Raw genomic sequence first — 25805 nt, forward strand, 5'->3', positions numbered from 1 at the left:
GAATCCAGTGATATATTAGACTTCAGAAGCAAGCAAGTCACTCAATCTAAATCATCTGAGAAATTCTTTTTGGTTATCCAGTCTGTTTGAAATTGCCAGGACATCTCCCTTTCCTCCCAATATATGACCTGAAGCATTAGCATCCCCACCTATATATGTGTTTCTTCCTGTTGAAGTAATATTTATAGCATTTCTGACCTTGGAATGAACTTTCAAGAATCAATAACAGCAAAATGGAAGGAAGGTCAGCAGCAGTTTTCCTCTTGTCTGATTGAGTGTAGCCTATGTTACACTTGGAACATCTAAGATGCATTAGGAACTATCAGAATCACATTTTGCAGCATTTTTGCAGGCACTGGAGAGATTTCTTGAGTACCATCATGCATCTGCTCTCGCAAGGATATAAGACAATCTCAAAGTAAATTGTATCATTAAAGTATTTTAAGCTGTTATGTATTCATTTTTACAGGGCAAAACTGCTGCGAGAGGCCTTACAGCCAGTGCCAAAGAGTAATTTTCTTGAGTATATTTTGCCACGAGAAAAGTGTAACTGGCTTTGAAACCCTTCTCATTAATGACCTCCCAAAATGAAAACACCATTAAAGTGTAAATTTCCTCCCATTTTAGACTATAGCAATAAAACTGACACAATATCACCCACATATTTGAACTAACTGTCTGAGCACAAGCAGCCATATGAGATTGTTCAGGAAGCAAGGCTTGCCAGTTCAGATCTGTTAATCCTGTAACCCTACAACTGAAGTATCGTAAGGGACCTTTCTAATTCTTCAGATTTTTGGAGCTTCTTCCCAAACCAAGGTGTTACCATATCGAATGAGACATCTTGATGTTGTTTGATGCTTCTGTGTGTAGAGGAGGAAATAGAGGCTTGAAATTTCCCCTAATTTCAGCTACTTAACTGTGAAGATCCTAGTTAAATCAAACACTTTCCTTCTACAGTCAATGGCCAGAGCTGGACCTGTAGAAAGTGCTTCTTGCTGTCTCTGTTGCCTACAAAGGGAGCCTAGCCAAGTAATTTAGATCCTAGCTAGATGAATCGTACTGCTAGGGGTGACAATAATGGATCTCACAGTGAGACATCTTTTACCTTGTAATTAGAGTGATTTTTTTTTTCAGTCAGGACTGCCCTTGTGCCTTTCTGTAGAGGTAACAAAGCAGGGTCCTGCTCTTTGCTGGAACCTCCGGGTCCTGCTGTAATACATAGCGTTCACAGCTGCAATAGTGATGCTGTTATTCTGAAAACTCCCCTAGAACTAGCTCCATTTTTCTTCAGTGACTGAATGGGCAGATCATAGGTCATGGATCATGAGAGCTGTGTGTACCTTTACAAATTTCAAGAAACTCTTTTGATAACAGCTCAAAAGAGTTCTGTTTTGATAAATGCTCTTTTTACCTCTCGTTGTTTGAAGATTGTGTCTACTTGTTCAGCCAGCCTCACATATATGTCWAAAAATATCCCCCAAAAGTTTGAAAACTTCTGTTTGATCAAAAGTTGTTTGGTCAAAAGTATTTTAAAAGCCAGGAAATGTAAAATGAGGGAGACTTCCTTTCATGGATGTTACCGTATTTATTATTATTATTGTTAGGTTACTGCAGGAGAACAAAGGCAAAGACATTTCCAGATAAGTTCCACATGAGTTGCTAGTGTCAACCTTGAATTTCCTTGTTTTTACCTTGTTTATAAAACACCCTTAATTTAGAATTGTTTTGTCTGAGAATAAAACCTGTGTTTATTCAAATTCTTAGATCTGTAATAATAAAGAGAGATTTTCTGCGTCTCTCCACATACCTCTTTCCTTCTTTTTGCTTTTTTTTTTTCTTCCTTCAAGGAACAATTTACTGTGCCATGTACATCTCAACTGCTCTTAAACATAAAGCCATCTTGTCATTTCTCTGCTCTTCCAAAATTTACATTTCAGTTTTCAGCAGTCTCTAACCAAGTGAAGTTTGCTCACCCTGTCTCAGTCTTCCTCCTAACACATTTTAAGTTGTATAAAGCAGGAGAAAGATTGGAATCCTGATGCTCTACCTAAGTCAGATCAAAGTACAGCACAGACTCATACCCCCTTTTTCAGCAGAATAAAAAATATATATATTTCCTTGAGATTGAATAACAAAATCACCCTTTTGTTTAACTGCTTTGATAGAGAAGCCATTAATATTAATATTTCTGAAGAAAACCTAGCTTATCATTTCACTAGGACTAGTATTTTGGCTCCAGCACGAAGCTAAAAGCAGTTCTTCTGGCAATAGCATGTGGACCTGAATGGACAATAAAGTTACACACACAGGACAGACGCAGCTGCCTCAAAATCAGCTAGAAACTAAGCTTATGGCACAGTTAGCTGATGACCACAGAGTTTCAGGTTCCACTCATTTTTCTGGTTAGGTGACAGCTGCCAGTGTGGATATACAGAAAGTTTACACCATCAGCAGCAATATTGTCTACTTGTCATCTCCCCAGAACTGGTTGATAACCAGAACTACCTGTTGCTTGTGCTGATCTAAGGCTGGCTGACATCATGAGAACTACCTCAACCTGTTTTGTTATATTTATGTCAGTGTTAAAAGTAGCAGTCAATTTGTCTGTGAGGAAAGGTACATGGTGTTGCTTATGGTCTGTCAAATCTCATGGTTTTGCCTTAGATCTGTAGCAGCTCCTCCATCATTCTTGTCTGCGTGGTTTTCTACCTTCACTGGTACAATATTTGAGAGGTGAAGCCTATGACGTTCATTCTCCAGCTCTTCTATAGGTCCTGCAGAAGAGACTCAGGTGCTTCTTTTCTCACACGTTTCCCTATCATTATTTCTATTTCTTGCCTGCTTCCTGAACATAATAATACACAAGGTCATGTATCACCTGCCACTCTTTGTACATGAGCAGTCCTCAGCTACCAAACACCTGTGTTCAGAACCTGGAACTGAACCTCTTGCCAGACACTGGAACTGTTTTAATGTCAAAATAGGCCATGTTCTCCAGGCTATACGCTTGTTACTTCTCACATGTCTCACAAATACAGGAGCATGTGCTACTATCACTAACAGCAGGCAATTTTGCTTGGTGATTTCAGAGAATGATGAAGAGCAGGAGGCTCTGTTATCCCTTGATAAGCCTGGCTGGTATTCCCAAGGTAATGCTATCCATCTTTATGAACTACTGAAGAAGATGACTGGCAAGGTGGACCCCAAGGTATGTTATAAATGGGTAATTTTTCCTGAAAACATCTCATTTCAGTCTAAAATTCACCAGATCAGCTTGCATTAAGGTTAATGATGTGATCAGTCAGGAGTTTTATTCTGCATACACCTGCCATTGAACTGAGCAATTTCATTGCACTTCCAAGGTGTCTACTTCATTCTGCCTCACAGCTGACACTTACATAAATGGTCAATCGCTGCACAAGGTGAGAGACTTCTTTCTTAGCTTATTCCACATCTTTCCCAGTACATAATATTTCCTATTTAGTTCTTAGTAAATAGGCCCTGTGCTAAAAGGATGGCAGGGGATGTAGCTGCTTCTGCTTTAAATAATGTGTGAAAAAAGCTGCGTTGATATATACTAAGGCTAAAGCTGCCTGCGTCTTCATCATCTCCCAGTTAACCAAGTGTTTATCTATTACAATTTCCCTGAGGAGAGAGATGGATGAAAAGGTGGCGTAAGTGAAAACTAGGATCATTTTATCTCTGCATTTACAGCACAGGCTGGGTGAAAATGCCAGTGAAGACTGCGGGCGCACATTTGCCCTAATGGGTAAATTACCACCTGGGTACAAAAGAGTTCTGAATCAGTGGGAGATGCTCTGTGTTCTTCTTTGTTTCCAACGTTGTCCAAAATGCATTCCATTTATTTAGTGTATTTTCTTTTTAAACTTTTCTACTGCTTCCTGGCAGGCTATTTCAGTCCATCAAAAATCTCAGTGCTGTCCTGTGTGTCAGTCCCAAGCTGACATTGCCTTGTAATGTCACTGGAAGGTCAAATAAGGAAGGTATGCGGGGCTAGCCTTTTGCTTATGGAGAAGCTTGAAGTGAGCTGATTGAAAAAACCTCAAGACTATGACATTAATAAGATGTGTGTGTGTTGTGGCCAGCTGTAAACGTGGAAGAATTTTTATTAGGTTGTTTTAGAGCTCTTTTTCTCTGTCTTTGAAATATGGCTTGCTTGTTTTTCTCATATACAAATAACTTTTAATTTGCTGCTTCCCTCGTAGGTTGTTTATTTTGGTGACAGCATGCACTCGGATATTTTCCCAGCTCGTCACTATAGCAACTGGGAAACTGTCTTCATCTTAGAGGAGCTTCTAGGGGACAAAGTTATGGTGCCTGCAGAGACTGAATCTGAGCCCTTGGAGAAGAAAGGAAAATATGAGGTAAGGGTTCCTCGCAGCTGTTTCCTGGAACAGAAGAAAGTGAGTTACAGAAAAGCCTAGTGCCACCTGCACTGAGAAGAACCCCGCTTGTCCAACAAGGCTGCTGACAGTCTCGGGATCTCTCCTAGGCATGTCCTCGTAGCCGCACCAAGATGGTGCCATCAGGCTCCAGTTTGCCATTGTAAGAATTCGGTTTTTGGCACTAGTGACACACAGTCTTCATTACCCTAACCAAGCCCAATTGTGGACCACAAGAAAAGGTGGGGGATGTGTTTTCCCTTAACCAAAAAATACAGTTTTCTTCTTTGCAGTAACCAGAACCTGCCTTGCATCCTGCAAAGTGAAACTCTATCGCTCTTTGTTGCAAGTCCATACCCTGAACTCTTCACAGTTCATATGTCCCTGTTTACTGCTTCTAAGACAGGTCAACTGTGGGCTACTGAGAGTTACCTCGGATAAATAATTTAATTTTTAGGTTGCCTGCAGCTGGGAAGCAGGGTCTTTGATCAGTTCTAGCACTTCTGCCACTCTTCAATTCTCCCATGGAAGGTGAAATTTGTATTATGGTTTATTCTTCTCTCTGCTGCTTAAGAACAAAGAAGATAGGGAATTGCACTTGGGGTGGAGTTGTACCTCCAGCATTTAGTATTTAGGAACTATAACGCAGCTTCAGCGAGGCACCTCTGCTAATCTGCTCCCCATAACAAGAATAAGGAATCTTATTCTCTCTGTATCCTACTATTCCGATAACTTTCCATATCCTCCTTTTAAAGCTAAACAGAATGTTTAGTCTCTTATAATCTGTAGAGAATGAGAAGCAAAGGCTTAAGTGGCACTTAGAATTGCATTTAGTCCCCAGCACTTGTGGGGGAAGCAATTTAACAGAAAAGATAGAGTTTCAAAGTATATCCATCTCACAAAGTATGAAATTGAACCCATTTCTGTTTCTTTATATAAATATATATTTATTTACTTATTTATTCATTTTTAAGAACATATATATATGGGGTTTTTTACTGAAATGTAAAAGTATTTTTCCCTAAAACTCCTTCTGTAACAGTTCAGAATGGTTTGATAGAATGTGTGTTCAAATATAATACTGTTCACAGTGCACACAGTACAATAAACAGAGAATTATATATATTTTTGAGAAGAAGGTTTGCTTTTCTGAGGAAAAGTTATTTTTAATATAATATCTTTTGTTTGAAAAAGAAGAAAATATGTCATTTTGGAGTGTTTACTCTTGTTCTCAAATCCATAGGTAATATTCTTCTGATTGCAGATAGATATAGACACAGATATATACACCTTTTTACACTTTGCTTTGAAAAGCACTTACTTATTTTGTTTCTTTTTAAATAAATATTTTGGGGTATTAAAAATATAACTTACTCATATAAAGATATATTATAGGGTGCTTTATATGAGAGATTTATTTTTTTTTTAAATCTGACTAAGAAGCATATTAAAAGCCCCTGTTTTTTATGGAGAAAAGGAAGCTTTTAATGTGACTAAAACAATATAGAAAAGACATCTATYTCTTTGTGATTTTCTTTTTCTTTTAAGAAATATACAATATATTCTGCCACTATCCTGATTTGTAAAGTAAGGTCAAACAAGGACATTTCACCTGCTGAAATAAGGAAAGATAATAATTAAAATTTAAGTTTTTTCCTGGGTTGTAGAAAAACAAAAATGAGGACAAAGAAACTCAGTCTCCTAGCAAAAAGAATATATTCCTCAGTGAAAAAAAAAAAGAAAGGGTGAGCAACAGTGCTACATAGGTTGAAATAATGTGATTAAATTAATTAACATTGTTAAAATAACTCATTCCTCTCCATAAATTTAGCCTTTCTCTGACTAGAAACTTTGCTGCATTAGTGCTTAGAGCTTACATCCCTGTAAGGTTTTGTTTCTTTTTTTCAAGCATGTTTTCTTAAGCATTTTAAATATATGCTTTTGAAGCATACATTTTTAAGCAAAAAGCCAGCACATGTTTCTTTTCCTGGAAGTACAATGGAAAAGTTATTGAGTCGATGTATTTCTAAGCACTTGGTGGTGATTTGTTTTTCCCTTGTTGTAGTACCTCTGGTGGACTCCTCACCAGACCCATCTTCTGTATCGCTGTAGCTATCAAGCGGGAAATTGAGACTTTTAGACAGGTGTTTGACATTTCGCTAAACCTGTAGTGTTCATGGTAACAGACTGCAGTAGCTCGGTAAGACACCGTGTCTGCCACACAAAACCTCTGCTCAGTTTACATCCGCTAGCAGTGACAGCGAGTAAGCACGGGAGAAATGAATTGTGTTGATTAAAGGAATCCGAAGCAAGGGGCCACGGCAGGTCAGTGGTGTTATTTCATTACCCTGCTGCTCACTGGAGTCTGAACAACAGGTCACATCCATATCTCTGCAGTTGACTGGACACCACGGACTTAACGGGAGTAGTTCAAAGAGATTCCCTTTGCAAGCCTATGAATGTTTTAGTTTTATTCCCCTGATCAGCTTCTCCTGTTAACCCTTTGGTTAAAAGGGGAGAAAAGCCAATTCAAAGGCTTGCACAAAGTCAATTTCTTTGAAAAACTGGCGCTAACAAATTAGATTTAGTATTATTAATTAGCCTTCTCATTCATCAGTAATAAAAAATATTACTCTACTGTTGCAAAGTTTGCAAGCCATGCAGCATGTGCCGAGATGCATTCTTTGATGCAAGATGCAGCCCTTCCTTCTAGCAATCTTCACAAAATAACATTAAAAAAATAAAGTATTACCTCTAATTTGCAATTATATCTTTCAGAAAGAAATTACAAAAAAATGTTTTCAGCTATATGTGTGGTGTTTCATCACTAAAAGAGAGAGGAGAAGAAAACAACCTCCTCACACAACCTCCACAAACTGGGAGGCTAGTAATTTCCATTTTCATTAGTAGTTTTTTTGTCTTTTCCCCTTCAATTGAGGGCATGATACAAACCAGATACACTTAACTGTGAAATTATGGTAACAACTGCAGTTCTTTCAAGTATGTGAGTCATAACCAGATGAGCAAGAGAACAGCAGACTAAAACCATTCATGCAATTACTCAGCTCTTAAGTGTATTACAGCATGCAGGGGGGGGGGGGGGGAAAAAAGACAAGTATCATGTTGAAATTAGATTCCCCCCAGATTTGGGGGTTGGTTTCCTTCCCTGGATGCTTTGTTTTTTCCCTCTGCTCTTTAAATGTGTGATCAATTTCATCAATGAAAACTCTAAGAAAAGCTGGAATTTATCCCAGGATTTCGAGGGAAATTATTATGGAGGAGCTAGTCTGTGTGCAAAAAAACTTGAGCTATGGGAATGAATGGAGCATAAAACTAAGAAATTACTGGCAAATATAGATAATAGATTTCAGTTGGAAGGAAAAATCCATTTTACAGTACTGTCTTGTGGCTGCTCCGTGGGGGAAGTCAGGTCCCTTGAGCCCCTGTTATTTCCAGGACTCCCTCTGAGTGACCTTAGACAAGGGCTAATTACTCTGTGTCTTTTGGCTCTGTTTATCTCTCTATTCCTGTTTATCTTTAACACATATCTAATAGTACTGTCAGGAACAACCTGATGGGGTGTTGTGAAGCCCAATAAGATAAGCAGTATCCTTAAAGCAATATCCTTAAGTGAAATGCATTTTATTAGTTTATAATTGTATCTGATGACTATCTTTTTTTTAAGGGAAGCCTGCTTATAGTGATCCATGTTTTAATTTAGTTACAATGATTATGGGTGAGATGTTTTATGTTTACTCCCAATTTGTGGGGAGCAGGTTCCATGGAAAAGGTAGACGAGCGGCAGGTTTGCCCGCTTGCACAGCCCAACATAGCTGTGTTATACAGGTACATCTGTTTGTCCTGATCCCTTACCAGCAAAGCTGTGCTGGCTGAAACAGCTCAAATACTTGCCGTGATGCAGGCAAAACTATACTTTGACCATTGTTTTTTCTGGCACTAAGAGTCAGTGGTGGTTTTAGTAACCAGGCACAAAGCACATGGCCATCAGTATAGCCATCAGTACCATCTATGATACTGAATGCAAGATACAGTATACAGTAAAGCAATCCTTGTGCCCGGAGCTTGGTACGAAGACAATGGCATGGATGGCAAATCTCCATTTAAATGCCTTTAAAAGATGAGAACATACTGCATACACAAGGCTTCTCAGCTGCACTTTTCACTCCTGTCTCATTTATGTTCTTTTTTTCTTTCACCTCCAAACCAAATGGACAAAAACATCAGAGCTCAGTCTATTTCAATTTTAAATAGGCCATTTGTAAGCAGACAAATTACTCTTACCCAAGGGTCCTATTAACAGATTCTGCCTGGTCTGTTAACAGGCCCTTGTTGTCTGCAGTTAATCAAGTAAGGTAATAGTAAGTATTCCAGGTGGTTTAAGTTAGTGAAAAGCTTGGGACTTGGGGATTAGTTGTATCATCATTATTTCTCTGAAGTCTAGACACAGTCTTTGAGGCTTTGTAGCCTGAATTGACACAATCAACATCTAACCTGCTGTTACTGTTAGACTAATATGCCTGAGAGCAAAAGCAAACGTTCAGAGCGGCTTGCATACAAAAGAGAGATGGCTCAGCACTTCCCAGCATTTATTGTCCTGCAGTGAGAGCAAACCCGCATTTGGGATCTGCAAGAGCGGATGGTGCAGTGTCCAGAGCTCCTCAACTCCATGGTTGCATGCATGTCTCCACGTGTGTGAAGAGCAGTGATTTTGCCAAGGAACTGCTGTCTGATTTCACGGACTTTGTGGTGGTTCATGGTCTAGCCTTGGTTGCAGACTATGTACGCTTCGCGTGACATGTGGAAGTCTTTGGAAAGCAGCAGAATGATAGAGGGAATGATATTGGATACTTTCTAGGGATCATTTTATTGGGCAAAGCTTTGACAGTTCTTTGCAGATTTGAGCTCTAGATGTAGCCTAGCTATTAAACCATTCTCGTCATGGGGAGATAAGCCAGTAGCAAAATAATAAAAGTTCTATACCAGGTGACTTGATGGCAATTTCGATATTTAACAGTGTTTGGTTTTATTAAGGACATAGGCTGTAATTTCTAATTTTATCTTCCTCCTGCTTATGAGGACAAGGAAGAAATCGCYACTCTAACCATCAGACCTCTGAAAAAAATCAGTTCATTTATGCAGATTGCAATTTTAATTGCCTGTTGAACCAACCATAACTATTTCAAAAGACAGAAACCTCTGATGTTTTTTCTTGTCAAAAAACAAGGGCCCGTCATATGTGCAAATGCTTGTGTGGGCCAGTATTGGGGGGGGGGGGGTTGTTTAACCATCTGAGCAGCTGGCATTGTCTTATGAGATTTCTGCATGTGTCATCCAGCTGGCAAATTGATTTTAATTCAGCATAGCATCTATATTGAATTATAACTGATGTAAAGTCCTGAGATTTGCATGGAAAGGTAAGATTTAGCAAAATAAATGTAAGAGACTGTCCTTGTGTGTAGAAAAAAATGAAGAACCTGGCTCATAAGTTAACTGCTGTTTTGAAATCAAAGATATGGGGTTTTTTTCCAACCTATTTTCAGCAATAGACAGAAACCAATATCTGCATTTGTCCAAGTTAATTCTTCCCTTGCAAAAAAAACAAGTACACAGAATAAGAATTGCTACTCAGAATCACTAAAAAAACTCTGTGTGGTTTGTTTTTGTTCTGTTGGATTTTTGGAGCTTTGTTGTGATCAAGATCAAGGATATCTGTCATAAATAAGAACTATTTCAGCACATTCTCAAAATTACTAAGAAAGGGGATAAATGAAAAATGAAGTACAAAAGTTCAAGAATCTGGAGGCACAGGCTAGGATATCTGTTGTTCTGTGCTTTGCTGGTCTGAAAATATACTTTGCACACAAATGACTTTAACAGATTTTCTATAGTGTAGTTTGCAGGTTTGTTTTTTTAATCTTTCTGTAGAGGTGTCTGGATTTTTTTCTGGCTGCCCATGGCAATATATAGCAGGTTTCAAGATGAACCGCAGGGGAAAAAAAAAAAAAATCAGTTCTCAAAGCTGCTTATTACTTTCTTTAAAACATAATGAATCTACATGTTGATGTCTAAAAATATACATGAAAAATACCAAATTTTCATAATTTGCTAGCTAACTGAATGACTCTCCATGGATGCTGTGACTTCATCCTCAGTTATTTAACAGCTCAGAAACAGATATAATAATACATTTAAAATAATACGTCCTTTGCAGTTACTCCCTCTGCCATTCAGCATATGGTAGACTCCTTTCTCATGCAAAGGATTCCAGGTGGGGCTATAGTCTGTGTCATGGGCTACTGGCTTCTCCAGCAGAGAAAGGCAACAAGCTATTCATGCTAAAATAAAAAGCATGGAGAAGAAAAGATTTTTAAAGGAAAAATATTTAAAGCCAACTTTATACATCCTAGGGAATCAATAAATTGCACAAACAGGAGTTTGGGGCCTTATTAGAGAAAGATTTTTATTGTTTTCTTCTATAATATTTTTAAGACGCATTGCTCCTGAGACATGATACAGTTTTCCCAGAAAACCAGAGAATCAATACTGAGTTTCTTAAACTAATATTTGTGGTTGGATAGAGAAAGAAGATAGAATATTTTTCGTAAGCTTACATATTTGTCTTTTATTTCAGGGACATCCCCCCAAAGCTCCTTACTCTGTATCTAAGCAGTGGGGCTCTTTCTTTGTGGACAGCTTACCAGGCATGGGAAATGCTGAGGAAACCTTAGTTAGCACATGGTCCTGTAAATGCATTAGCACTTACAGCACTATTGCAATCCCTAGTCTTGAAGCAATAGCAGGTAAGGAAGATTTTTTTTTTTTTCCCCCTAATGAACATGTAATATTCACAGTAATTTTGTCATATGTAGATCTATTTTTGAGATTATGTGTGCAATATGCATTCAAAAATACTCTCTTAATATCACTCAACAATATATGACTAGTAATTATTTTGATGTTTATGCTTGTAATAGTTGTCTGCCAACCCAGTTCAGGGTTGTGGGTTTGGGGTGTGTGGGTTTTTTTTTTTTTTTTTTTTTTGTATCTGCAAGTATTAGACACTTAATTTAGCCTATGTTAGAAACAGAACTCAACATTTCACGGACTGCAGGTTAGTACTTGAGTTTGGTCAGGACTTCCCCACACTAGTTTGCTGTTTCTACTTTCAGTTACAGTAGGAAACAAACACACATGCAAAATTACTTGTGTTTTTTCAGCTTCCAAATATGTTTCCCTTTAATTCTGAATCAGTTCACTTACTTGTCCCATTACAGTTGAAATGGAGATGAATGAACACAACAGTGTAATGTAGCCAAGAATGCCTAGGACTATGGTTCTCTTTCTCTTTCTTTTTGATTATTTTTTAATATGTGTATTTCTTTTGAAACGGCATCATTATGGACAGAACTGGAGCTTAGAATCTTCTTGTTATCTGCAAAAAAGGCCATCACAAGCAATTTCTTTTTCTCCAAATCGGCCCTAAAAATCACTTTGTTTTGAGAATTTACTTTAGACTTTCAAGACTGTGAGGAATTATGATTGATCTTCCGTTTTTTCTACCTAATTTACCCTGGATGAACTACGTGTTATTTTGTAGCAATAATTGTAGCAGTAATACTGCAATAACTTTGTAACTGCAATACTCATCAACTGGTTATGAAGTGGTGGTGAAGGTCCTCTATTACCAATTTATCATTTTCCTAACTCAACATTATTGATACAACATGCCTAAAGGAATAAATAAATTATTACATGAATGATGTGCTTAGCTGCATGAAGAACACAGCAAATATTTAATTTACTGCCCCTCTGTTCAGATGGAGCCTACCTCATGCATAAAGCCAATGAATAAAAACTTGTTCTGAAAGAGCATTTCAGATTTGCAAAGCAGCTATTTCTATTCTGTTGCCAGAACACAGGCTATATTATCACTGACTCTTAAAAAAGCTGATAACATTTTGGAGTCAGTGAATGACAAAATTAGAGGTCTTTGCAATCATATTCTACACATTTTTCTACATTATAAGAATATCTCAAAACAGATAAACTCATACGGTGCCACAGTTTGTTTACACTTCTGACATTTACTGTGTTGCAGTGAGTATTTCAGCCTAAAGGTACAGAGCTCAAATATAAGAAGGAAAATTGCCAGGAGGGAGACAACTTCTGTAAGACTCCCTTCTAATACTTCTTCCTGAGTCATTCTGGGGTTTGCTTTAAAAAGATATTGGCCTACAGGAAATATATTGGGCAGCCTTGTTCTGTGAAAATCTGCCTTCCAACCAGCTCCTCCAAAGCACAGCTCAGTTTGCATGGCTAGCAAAGGCTTTAAACTGCAAAGGTTTCAAGGAAAGTTTCCAGCGACAGATGAAGGGGTGAGACCAATAGTTATATAGCTGCACATTATGTGGTGAAGTGTGGGAACACTGCAGCTGTCTGTTCCCTCCAATTTGATCATCAGCTGTGGAGCCTCTGCAATGTCCCACTCCATTAGGAGAAATACTCTGTCCTGGGGAAGGGCCTTCCCCCCATTGCATCCGACCCGTGCTGGGGCAGTGACTGGTGTCTTCTCAACCTATATCCCAGAGCTAAAGGATAGGTCAGAGCTAACAATTCTAACTTGCAGCTGTGTGCCTGGAGAGAAACTCAAAGCTGAATGTGTGAGACCATCTATGGTTTCTTACAGAGAGAGGTATTTCTTGTTTGTTTGTACTGAAGAGCAGATGTTCATTATTATGGATGTTGAGGAATTCCTGACTCCTCTAGCATACCTTGTCTAACTCCCGTTACAGCAAGCTGTGTGAGTCCCTGCTTTGCCAAGCCCTGAAGTTTTTGGCTATGGTTGTAAGTCGTAGCCTAGCTGCATTTATTTTGGAATAACTAGCTACAAGAGATTCAAACTGGTTCTGTGAGTCTGATGCACTCTGGCTTTTCCTTTTCTACTCACATATTTTAATTGCTGGCAGAGGACTTCCCTGTGCCAATTTGCAAAAAACATAGGCCCTTCCTCAAGAAGGTCCAAGTCCAAATGTGCAACCACAGCACTGGTTTGGTGATTGTGTGGGCTAAGTGATCCTCCACCAGCTTGAGCTTTGCTAGCAGTGTGGCCACAGCAGCACACAGCTCAGTGTGATCTGACCAACTGAGCGTCTACCATGTTCCCTCAAGGTGTTTTGCACCTTAATTTGAGTTTTGGATTCAGCATTGCTTCACTATTAGCAATAACTGAACTGGCCTTTGTATGTCTCCTTGAGCTACAGTAAGTGCCACATCGAAATAAATATCCTAACAGATTATAATCTGCAAAAATATTTGGTGAAAGCCAAACAGTCACTGTTATACTATCTTTAAAATACACTTAATTCATGTTGCTTGGATGTAATACATATCTGGGCATAAAGAACAGCTTGATTTACTTCTAAAAATGTTCTTTTCATTGAAAAAGATTTTTTAACAAAATAAATAATAGTGTCTTACAAAAATTGCTGAGTTTTCCCCAAGATTCTTATAAGAACTCCTTTGAAGGTATTACCAGAATTTTATCTTGGTTAATAAAACCTTTCAGGGCTTGTTTCCATTTTTTAAAATACAGGAAATATATAAAATATTTTAAAAGTTGTAGCTCTGCTTAGAGATGTTGGAACAAAAAAAAAAAAAAACTTTGACAGTTCTCTTTTTTTCCATCTGAAGTATTGTGAGTTTGGTGCTGATGCCTTTTAGTATTTTCACCTAAAGAATTTATACATATAAAAAAATGGAAAAATCTGGTATTTATCAAAAAATATTCTAGGAAAAGGGTTTCATGGGGAATGCTGCTGTCACAGTTTTTGGCTATTCAACGTATAAAGTAACTGAGCATGCACATAAATTGTTTGTGTAATTAGTAAAATGACAGCTTGATGAAAAAATAGTCCAATTCATTATCTTTCTGTGCTAAATTTCTATAGTTTTTCTTTGTTACTTCTGTCCTCATCTATAGCTGAAAATTTAATATCTGGCTCAAAAGCGGTTTGCTTTGAAAGATACATCGAAATTCTGAATTCTCATCTGGTCTCTAACAAGCAAAGTATTAGTGGGATTGTAGATTACTAGGTCACAGTTTGTCATCTAACCTCTTCTGACAGTCCCTGAAGAGGTGTAGGCATTTTCCTTGAGCATGAAACAAAGGACATTTTGGTTACTGCTAAAATTGCCCAAAGGACAGAAAGGGTCTTCCATCATGTGTTCTGTATACTTTTTTTGGTTTGGAAGGGAAATCAGACAGAAGTTAAGCAAAACTCTTCACTGAAGATATTATCACCCTGACATTAAGAAGACATTAAGAAAGTTTAACTGAAGAGAAGCATTATGGCTGTATCTCTGTAATAGTAAGAGGAAATGAGTTAAACTGAAAGTTTTCTAAGCATTTCATAGGTCTTTTATGAGCTATTAACCACTTTAGTAAGCAGGGAAGTTTTTCTTAAGTTTTTTGAAAGCTGAGGAACTCATGATTATATTGACAGTAAGTGGTTAATAAAATAATGAAGCCAACACTCCTACGCCTATTCTTAATGCCTCATTCACAAGACCATCTGTTCCTTCACTTTTCTGCTATTGAATCTCTCCTCATTTACAGTTCCCTCACAGTTCTTGACTATTTTAAAGCACAATGATACTGTAAGCCAAATTTTCAAGACCAGGATCCATTACTGTGGGAACTTTCCATCCTAGCTCCCACATGGAACTTAAAAGGTATGGGGATTTGTCTGAAAAATGACATTTTGAATAAACCACAGTATGTAATATATCCTACTTGACTTTAGAAAGTTTGGTTTGAGCCAAGTAGAGCCAGATACTCTTATCTACCAACCTGCATTATCTGAACTTTACATTCAAGTAGTGTACTACTGCTATTCTGCTGCTTTTTGATCAAATTTCCAAATGCCCATGTAAATAAAGACATGTCCTGCATCACTAGCCAGTGATGCCATTTCAGATTGCCATTTGATTAACAATTTAAGATCTATATTTCAAACTACCGTTTTTGTTCTGAGTCTCATCATGGTTGGTGTTTTTACTGAAGTCCCACCTCAAAGAATTCCATGATTAGTAACTGTGTAGTTTTAGAGTTTATGGAGGAAATTTAGGCTCTTTGTTCCAAAAAGGAGCTTGAAAAAGTGGGCCCTAAATCCCAATAAAGAGAACTCAAGATAGACTGTTTTAAAATTTCATGATTATTAACCTAATCTGCTGAACTTGTCACATAACCTCTGAATGGTGAGTTTTGCCATAAGATTAAAAATGATTGCAAGCAAGAACAGGAGATTGAGCAGTGTAGAAACTCAAAACAGTTGCACTTCAAAAAAGAATGAGTGTAAATCTAACTGTTTTATGCATGCAATCTTTATTTCACACTTTGGAAATTTGATAATCAAGTCTATGTCACGCATGAAAATAATGCATTTTCTTTAAACTAGCAAGCTATATGAAATCTCATCATGCTTTGCGCATATGAGTCCCTAAGTTTTTCTTCATGCCATATTGTTATTTCAATTAGCTAGTACAAGAGAAAAATCTTAGTTATAATTTGTCAAAACTGTCTCTTTAAAGAGGCCTACGGATCTATACCCTGCTTCCTTCTGCAGGAGTTCGAGGAGTCAGTCTGCTTGCAGTATAAATATAATGATAAAATTGCAAGTGAACCATGGCAAAGAAGTTCATGCTTCTGCTTAGAGTTGCAAATTATCTGCACAATAGAAAACACAAGGCAGCTGTGCCTGGGACAGTAAATCTGGCATAGCATGTCACAGATATGCAAGTCTGCCCATCACAGATTGACTTAAAATTGCAAACCCCACACTCCTTCTTCAACAAATATTTTAAAGCTGAATGTACTTGAAGAATCTACTGGTGCTATGGAAGTCATTATTAACCAAGCATGTAGCCATGTACTCACTTGTACATCATGAACATTATTRTTCTTAATTGTTGCTGAAGTAAAACCAAAAAAACCTGTATTCGAATATATTTGTTCTATGGTTTTTCATTGAAATTACATCATCTAAAGCCAAATGCAGCTCCTATTAAAATTAAATTTGTTTTTCATGTAACTGGAGTGATAATTATATGCTCTTACTTGTTCAAATAATACAATAATGGACGTATAATGTACTTAGACATATAGAGGTATCTATATTATAAATTACTTGTTAATTAGCAGTATCCTTTGATATCTAATGCCTTCCCTTTCAACTGTACTTTTACCCATCAATTTCAGTGTAAGCATGTATCTATACAATATCAGCTAGAGACTAAGTTTAACAAAATGCTTTATGGAATAGTAACTGCTATTAAAAGCCCTAAGAGATCATTTTTATATTTTTTTTTAATGCATGAAATGCATTTTTAAAAAACTAGTGTGTATATATATACATATGACAGAATCATTTCTGTGGGTTTCTGATTCTGAGGTTTTGACACAAGTAAATAAACTGATAGCAAAGATAATTTACTACAGAAAAAATGGGTGTTCTCAATACATTATCAGTATCTTGCTCTGAGTTTGTGTGAAAATTGAAAAGCATCAGATAATGTTAATCTGATTCATCTGTTCCAGGAAAATAGTTTCAGTGTTCTTGATTTAAGAGAGAGAAAAACATACCTGTCTGTCATACAACATGACAGACAAATATAATGCCTTTATTTTTTCATCTGCAAAATATGACTGAAACTGACAGTAAACTACATTTTGGCCATAACAAATTATTTTTCAGTAGATTAGAACTAGCTTGTAAAAATTCTTCAGGACACAGTATTTCCCAAAGGGAAAATTTGATTATTGGTAGTAATTTTGAACATAGAAAGGACAGTTTTTCAGTGCATTACAATTTGTTCAGCCTTTCCCTGCTCCTCCACATACGTGTATTGACTTTTGCCCCTGAAGGCCTTGTCAAATCATGCATAACCCAAAAGATTACTTCCTAGCCAATAACTGACAGAAATGTTCCTGCAATCTTTATTCTGCTCTGTGAGATGTCAAAGCACAGCCACCTCTAAAAGATTAAAGGGACAACTCATGAGCAACTCATTAAGAAAAGGGGAACCACTCAGTCATTTCTATTTTAAAGTTATCCTTCAACTCAGGCAGCATAATTTCATAAAGCTATAATTGGGTTTTGACTAGCCCTAGTGTTATGGGGTGGTTTTGGATTGCTTCTTTTAAAACACCGGTGGCAATACAAAGTGTTGATAGTTTGTAAATGTGAAAAACAGTGAAAATAGATAAGTCACCAACTATTGGAAATATTTCTTGATTAGATTGGAATTTTACATACCCTGCAATCTCATATAGACCAAAACATTGCTGGAAACTTTTTTGTACTCTGGATTGATGCCTAACATATTCCCTCTGGATTAAGATGATAACACACAGGAAAATAGCATAGRCTTTGTCTTCACTGCTTAAAAAGCTCAATGTGTGTGTGTGTGTGGTTTTCTACCTAAAGGTAGGCAATGTCACCGATTCTGAGGACAAAACAGGGAAAGAGAGAGAAAACATTTGTTTTTACAAGACAGGGGAACTTGAGGTTAACCCAAGTTTGGAGAGTAAAGTTGATCTTGGTGAATTTAACCCATAACGAAAGTRAAACCTAAGCAAAATCTTCACTGTATTTTTACTGCCGTATAACTTTCATGCCTTCACAGATTAAAAAGGCAATTTACTTCATTTTCTTCATCAGTAACACCTGTAGTCTCAAACAATTGATTGTTTTTAGGTTAACTTTTTTAGTTTACTGACGAAGCAATGCCCACCTCCCTTATATCCGAGGTGAGTCAGTCAAACTAATTAATTAGCAGGTCCCTGAAAGACCAACACCTGCTTGTAGGGTCTTGACATTCTCTTACAGTCTTACAGTGTTTTGTTGGKTTTTTTTTAGATTAAGCCAAGCCTTAATATTTTCATCGAAGAATGTTATAGTCTACTGTTTTCTTTTGATCAGTTCCAGATCAAGCTTAGAACCACACAAGGCTGTTCCCTCAAAGGATACCCCCAAAAGCGTCACTTAAAATAAATCAAGAATGAGAGAACATTATTTCCTTCTCATAGAAATAACAAGTTTTCTCAAACAAAAATAAAACAGCAAAGGAATTTCTAAGGCTTTTCTTTACTGCAGACTTTATCAGGCTGTCACGTGAAGGGAGGGAAAGGGTGGAAAGGCCCTCCCTTATTTGGTAATCAGTGTTTGCCTGCCAGAGCCCTTCTCAGAGGGCTTTCACTGAGTCACCTTCGCAAAGTTGAACAAAACAATTTATTAAGGCGACAGATCCAACAGGTTCAGGATTACCGGTGATAAATGCACTTACTGCAACAAATTCTACTTTTTGAGCTCAAACTGATAATTAAGCGCTTTCAACAATGGTATTTTTCCCGGGGTAATGTCCGACRTTGTCGGAGGCGCAAACCTTACCAAAGAGGTGCCCCTGTTTGGGGAGGAGAGAGGTCCAGGCCCGTCAACCCGTCCGTAGGTTGGTGTTCTCACCCTCAAAGTGGAGGAACGTTTATGCGCTGAATTTATCCTCTTGGTGAGGTGGGGCTGAGCCAAACACTGTGGGATGATTGGTCCTTGTCGAGCTCAGTGGAGGGCGTCACTGGCTGCTGGCCTTTTTTTGCCCTTAGCAACAACACCACGCTGCAAGACTCCCACCTTGCCCCAGGCGTCGTTTTGGGTGGAACAATGTCGAGTGGTGAGACCTCCGCATCACCCTGCGCATTGCCTCACCAACACCGACTTAGACCGCAAATCACCCTTTGCATCCACTGTTTACCCCGGGCAGGGATGATCAAAGATGATCATAGACCAGTATCCCACACAGGCTCAGATACTAGTTTAGCGCATGCCATGTGCACAGCTGTGGTGTTCAAACAGGGGCCAGCAGTCCCTTTGCTGTCGAGTAGACCTTAAGTCATGTGAATTGTTTCTCCCAAGAAAATTGCAGTGAAACTGCATGCCATGAGCAATCTCACCTGTCAAGGTGGGATCATCTTTCCATCCCCTGGGCACTCATCCCTCTCTATATCTCTGACAGTGAGTCCTCTGCTCCATGTCTCCCAGCAGCTTGCTGCTCACGTTCTCTCCCATTTCCCCATTTCCCATGTTAGATACAACAGAACAGTGACCGATAAAAACCCCCGGTGACAGCGAAGCTCTTCTTTAGGTCAAGCCCATGCTGCACATGTCTACTGGCATAGCAGCAGGCTTGTTCTCTGACCAATAGACCCATGTTGGCAAAGGTGCAATTAAAGCAGCAAATCTGCACTTTCACTGGGACTAGTTTTATTCTCTGTTCCTGGATGCCTAGAAATAAACTGCACTGGCAAACACAGCACTTTCGAAGTGACAGCCGCCTCTGAACTAGGAATTTTTATCATTGACTTCATTCAGTGCAGCATGCCTGTACCAAAGGCCCTCCCACTTGCTCCGTGGTTCCTTTCCCTCCCTCGCCCGCGTGGCACCCACCCACGTTCTCTCCCTCACCCACCTCTCTTTAATTTTCCAGTCACAGTGTGTGGGCAGCAGCGATGACTTTCACATAACGGATAGAAGGAATGCTTTGCTCTTGCTGACTTCAATATTTCAGGAGCTTTATTTTGATACAGCAAACATCTGATCTCCTGTTTAGGAAAAATCAGCCTTAGAAATTTTGCTAAAAATAACTGATATCAGATAAGCCTAACTGTGACCTTGTTTTATTTTTTCTTTTCTTTTTGCCACAAGAATGCTCCCTCACATTCTGAGCTCTTGCTACAAGCATTGTTTTGATTGTTATGCAATATAAATAGGTCATCAGATAAAAACATTTAGTATTTCAGAAAAAACAATAACACATGTTATAGTTTCCCTGTAGATTGGTAAGTCTCAGAGTTGATCACTTGACAGCAGAGCCAAACTAGTGAGCTCTCCTGCAGCAGTTATGCCTACTCCACTGTTAGAATTTTTTTTTTTTAATGGTTATTAAGAAATTAATATTTTTGTTATTCTTCAACAACAACTATGAAATATAAGCAAAGATTTACGGCAAAGCTTCTAGGCTAGTATAAATCACTGGAGTTCCTCCAGAAGCAAGAGGATTAGTGCTGGCTGACAGTCTGCCCCTATAGTTACACCACCTGGATGCTGAAACATATGATAGAGCTCTGTGTGTGTTTTTGGGGGATTTGTCACAATTAAGCAATTTATTCGTTTTTAAAGTTAAAACTTGGCTATCACTGAAGAGGTTTTAGCTTTTCTCTCTGCAATTTCTTTGGTAATAATCAGGAGAGTATATCTGGATTCTGCTAAGAATACAATCCTCCTCTTTACTATGAGGTTTTTGCATTTTGGTTCCAGCCCTGCTGACTGGCATGGTGCTGACCTCAGAAAAGACGGGGGAAGTTCTGCTTTTCGTAGTACTTCTCACTCGTCAAGGGGATGCTGCTGTTGTGTCATGATTAAAAAATGTTGGCTTTGCTTTTGTTGGTCAATACTCCAAAATGATTCATGATATTTCTTCTGTGTGTTTTAGGAGAAATCTATTTTTGTCTTGCACTGTGCTTTTAATTAAAAAAATGACTTCCATCTAAAGAGCTTAGTTAAGATTACATTTTCTTAATGCATGGGTTTGTTCTTAAAGCATTGGTTTGTTCAAGGAAATCTCAAAAAAGGATTAGGCTTGAATACTGAGTTTATCAAGCAGGCCTGTGTCTGGATTAGATTATAATTGTCTTCCATTCAGTTACTCAAATATTTTCCTGATCGCTCATCTAGAATATTACATTTCTTCTTCCGCCGTTTGTGGCTGGAACTCTAATTTCTCTTCCAATAAAAAAGCTTGTGGCTTTCATTTAGCTGCCTTACAATAAATGAATAGCAGACTGACATGGAGGTGTTTCCAGTTAAATAACTAGGAAATCCATCAGTATCACCTAAATACATGTATGGATATGGGTATGCATAAGCATCAGAGGACAGTGTTGTAATTAACAACACTTAATAACTGCATCTTAATTACTGGAAGACAGCAGCTTAATAACTGGAATTAACCTCACAGTGGTTCCTGTTAGAACGTCATTGCTGCTGTTTTGTTAACATCAGGGCTGTTGAAGTCATGTAAGCAATGTAGGGCAACACAGGAATCCTGAAGTGAATTCCTGTGGTCAGTCAGTGCGTATAATCCATGAATGGTGCCCAAGTCACTGGGAAATGCTAATAACAGTCTGAAGGGTCATTGCAAAGGACACTTTTTCATCAGTCACTTGCACTTGGGCTCTGGTATGGGAGCGAAGAAAGAAGTAGAACAGAAATTCAGGAAGAAACATTAAATGACTAAAATTGTGCTAGTTCTAAAAAGCAGCATAGTCCTTTAGGCCCTCCATTTCTGACTTGTAGGAGTCTGGCTCTAAAAGAGAAATTCCTCATTGGGTCATTTCTATATGGTACATAGGTTTGCCTACCTCAGAATAGGCAGTATGTCAATTCCCATATAGTAATGCAATGGAGAGGGGTGTATCTGAAGTCTAAAACTCAGTCAATTTTCCGTAGGTCTGAAGCGGTGAATCTATCTCTGTGTTGAGCACTGATGGGGCAGCATAACCATGCTCAGGCATAGTGAGGGGCCCATCAGGATAGAGGTTCCCTCTCCATCATCTGTGCCTTTCGCTGTGTTGGTGTCTTTTCTCCTTCTTTCCTTCTAGCCTGCTCTCATCTTTTGCAGCTAGACTGTATCTACCAATAAATCTAAGGAGACAGGAGGAAATGTCAAATTGTGCAGAGAGTGAATATCCTATTTGTCTTAGGAACAAAAAATGTCTTGGTGGAATTACCTAGGTATGACAGAAAATTTCCAGGATTTGGGTCCTCAAGGTCTTTGGGTAGAGCCAGCTGGTTCATTCTTCCATTCTCAAGTTATTTAGTTAGTTCATTTTTTAGCAGAGTGGCAATATCTGAGTTGTACTGAATTCATTATCAGTGTAGGTTAGGCCTGATTAGAGCCTCACTATCAGATTACATCTCTGAAAGAACTGGATATCTACCCGCTGCCTAATTTACAACTATCCATCACATTTAGATGAGAAAGGGGTGCCAAGATACGAGGGTTTGCCAAGGCAGCTGCAGTTGTGAGTATGCACAGTAGCAGATCCTGAAGAAATTTACTGGCAGAAACACTAGGAAAACAATCAACTTGGAAAAAAGCAATTTTTTTTTTTTTCTCCTAAGCTGAGACTTGCTTTGCTATCATACACTGTATCTTCTTTCCTTTTGCAGCAGGTTGTGGGATGTGCAACCATTTCAGTTTAGCAAAACTGAGCTGCATTTTTCTTCTCTGTGTCATAAGTGATGATATGAGATACTAAGAGATATGAAATGAATTGCTGCAGTGTCCAGGAGGCACGTTCAAACCTTTATCATTGTTCTTTGTTGATGAGCCAGTATTTCTGGAACTAGTGATATCATTGCCATTTACATCAAAAGAAGCTGGATCGAGCTTTGGTGTACAATTCACATGATACTTTCACAATCCAGGGCAATGGCAATTTATTTGAAGTTGCAAAGATTTCAAAGAACTTAATCTACAAGAGCTTATGACAGACTTCATCTATGACATTCTCTGGATTTCTGTATTTTCATAAATTGTGCATTCCCCCAATAAAAATCCTCATTTCTCTTTCCTTGTCTACCTATCCTTCTTCCTCACTGTGTTTTTATTTATAGCCACTAATATTCCAAGTATGTCTTTCTGGATCAGTCCAGAGCTTTCTCATAAATATATCAGCGAAATAAAGCAATAGTATAAAGGTTACATACTCTGGACAAGTCGGATGCATCAGATGCAGCAACTAAAATAATTGATGGAAACAAACCTGAAAATGCAGGAAGATTTTTACTATATTTGTAATATATAAACTGTGCTTAATGGGTGAGGGATAATGTCTGCTTCAGGCCTCATATAACTTTCAGTGATGCCTTACATAACATTTTTAAATGTAGGTGCCTTCTATTCCATCTAATCTTCCAAAGTCAGCTTGCTGAGAACAAAGCAATATTTAAATAGACAGACTGGTTTCTGAATATGTAAAAAAAAAGTGATTATTCCCTGTTGGAGTCATGTGCACTGTGTACAGAATGGGTTTGGTGGTTCAGTTGATTGTTCAAAGCTACTTTACCATGAAATATCAACAAAATTACCATTTTGATCCAACTGTTTCTTTTCTTTGACATAAACAACTCTGCAGCAGGTTTGCCCCATTTATGCTGCTCTTTGGTTAAACTATACTTGGGAGACTCTAGAATGCTAGAATTAAAAGCTAGTCTTTATATATATATATATATATATATATGTAAAAGTAACTGTTGTTGTTTTGATTTGTTATTTTGGAAACCTTTATTTTAAACAGAGCTGTAATAAATAGACTCAGCAGGCAGTAATTTCATTGGGCCCTCAGTAGGCTAGAAAAACATCTGCCTGTTCTTTTGCTGTGCTCAGAAAAGGCTCTAGAGATTTTGTTGACTCAGACAAAATGAGAAAATGTACTTCTTTCACAACTTGAAGTAACCCACTTAATAAAGCAATCAATGTGTAATTCACTTATAATCCTGTCTCCTCCCATTCCTGCTTTGTTCCAGCCTGTATCTGATTTTTCGACAGGATCTAATACTACTAATTTGTTTTCTTTAGTTGGGTTTAAGCTGCAGGTCTGGATGTTGTCCTGGTGTCTGCATATGAATTGCTTGTGAGACAGAGCTGAACTTCCTGTGGCTTGTGCCAAAACAGCTAAGAATGTGATTTGGGGTTTCACAAAGGCAGCTGAGTGCAAAAGAGTTTCTAGTATATAGTAATAGGATATCACCATCCAAAATTTATTCCAAATTAAAAGAACAAAGTCATCATTCTGGTAACTTACTGCTCARATGTGCTGAGTAACAGTTTTTACGTTTTGCTTTGTTTTTTAAACAGACAAATTAGGAAGGAGCTCTCCTTTTCTTTGGTTTGTCATTTATTGGAAGGGTATTTGTTTCTTGAATAAACAATTTAATTTATTTATTTTTAATTTGGTTTCTTGATCTTTGAATAAGAGGAAAGTATGGGAAGTATCAATTTTCTGACTATAAGGGAACTGTATCACTGCTGGCTTTTTTAAAAAAGGCTACATAAAAGAAAGCTTTGAGTGTTCAGAACTATTTTAATGTATTCAGTGTTCTTTACAGATGGAAAGTGATGAGTATGCCAAGGTATGAGTGCAGATTTCTAAGAACACCTGATACAAGGTGTTGTTGTTAACACTGAACTGCCAGAAAGTCTAAGAGCAGGTGCCGTTTGGGAATCTTGCTACAATAGCCATGAAAAAAAAAAAGGAAAAAAAAGAAAAAAGACAGACTTCTATGTTTTAAAAGTAGCCCTTTTATGAGTAGATTGTTGAGATAAAAGGGAAGGGTAACAATTTAAAGAATGAACTTGAAACTGTTCCTACTGGGAAAATGCTGTGTAGGTTTAATGAAGATTTTTATTTAATTTTTAATCATTAGTTTAGTCATTTTCTATGACTGGCATTATTGCAGCAATCAAGGAGCTGAATATCCTTTACTGCAGTTGAGTTTAATCCCTAGGATGGCTGAAGATGTCAAATAAACATGTAAACATGCAACCTGATTGAGTTCTAATACTATTGAGCAACCAGCTCAAGGGCTTAAGTACTGCTATTCAACACAGGCTTATTTTTTATGTGATACATGCTGTGTTGCTAATCAGATGTGGTATGTTTCTGTTTTTCAGATTTACCACTGGATTACAGATTTACACGATTTTCCTCAAATAACTCAGCAACTGCTGGTTACTACCCAAGCCCTCCAAGAGCACTGCTGCCTAATGAGGAGTCAGTGTCTATGAAATAGGTTGTCTGCTTTTCCTTAAGTAACCTTGTGGTCCTTCCTTAACTGCTATCAAATGTTAATTGATGGAAATGCTATGTGATGCTTCATAAAATAGAATGATGGTTTAAAAGCAGCCTCCCGTGTAGACTTGTGTTTCACTTGTTTCTGTAGTCCAGGTGGAACAGGTGAGCAATGCATACTTCTGTGTAAATCTTTTTACCACCACTGCCTGCCACAAAGTGTTATTGGCTTTTCCGTCCACTGCCCAAATGCTGCGAGAGAAATGCACTGATAATACCTCATGCCAAGTTATGTTTAAATTTACAATTTTTCAAGGACATTTGCAGTAGTATTCCTATTTAAGGTGATGGTGCTGCTATTGTAAGCCCTGAGAAAGACATGAAACTAGACCATATCCCATTAAGAGTTACCTTGGACAGCCCAGGTTATTGTAGTAGCTGGGTGTTTTGCAAACTCTAAGAAATTTATTCTC

The 25805-nt window shown here is 37.9% G+C and overlaps 1 protein-coding gene across 1 annotated transcript in view; it reads left to right on the plus strand.

Annotated features, from left to right (window-relative positions):
• LOC112966146 (5'-nucleotidase domain-containing protein 1-like) overlaps positions 1-25445 on the plus strand; it is a 96527-nt gene extending 71082 nt beyond the window's left edge. The window contains exons 5-8 of the mRNA XM_026065944.1: positions 3093-3211; positions 4230-4388; positions 11059-11227; positions 25215-25445. Coding sequence (XP_025921729.1) covers positions 3093-3211; positions 4230-4388; positions 11059-11227; positions 25215-25333 — 566 coding nt within the window. The 3' untranslated portion in view covers positions 25334-25445. The remainder of the gene's footprint in view (positions 1-3092; positions 3212-4229; positions 4389-11058; positions 11228-25214) is intronic.
• Positions 25446-25805: the final 360 nt, after the last annotated feature.

This window comes from Apteryx rowi, unplaced genomic scaffold (genome assembly GCF_003343035.1).
Source record: "Apteryx rowi isolate R43461 unplaced genomic scaffold, aptRow1 scaffold_235, whole genome shotgun sequence".
NCBI classification, from domain to species: domain Eukaryota; kingdom Metazoa; phylum Chordata; class Aves; order Apterygiformes; family Apterygidae; genus Apteryx; species Apteryx rowi.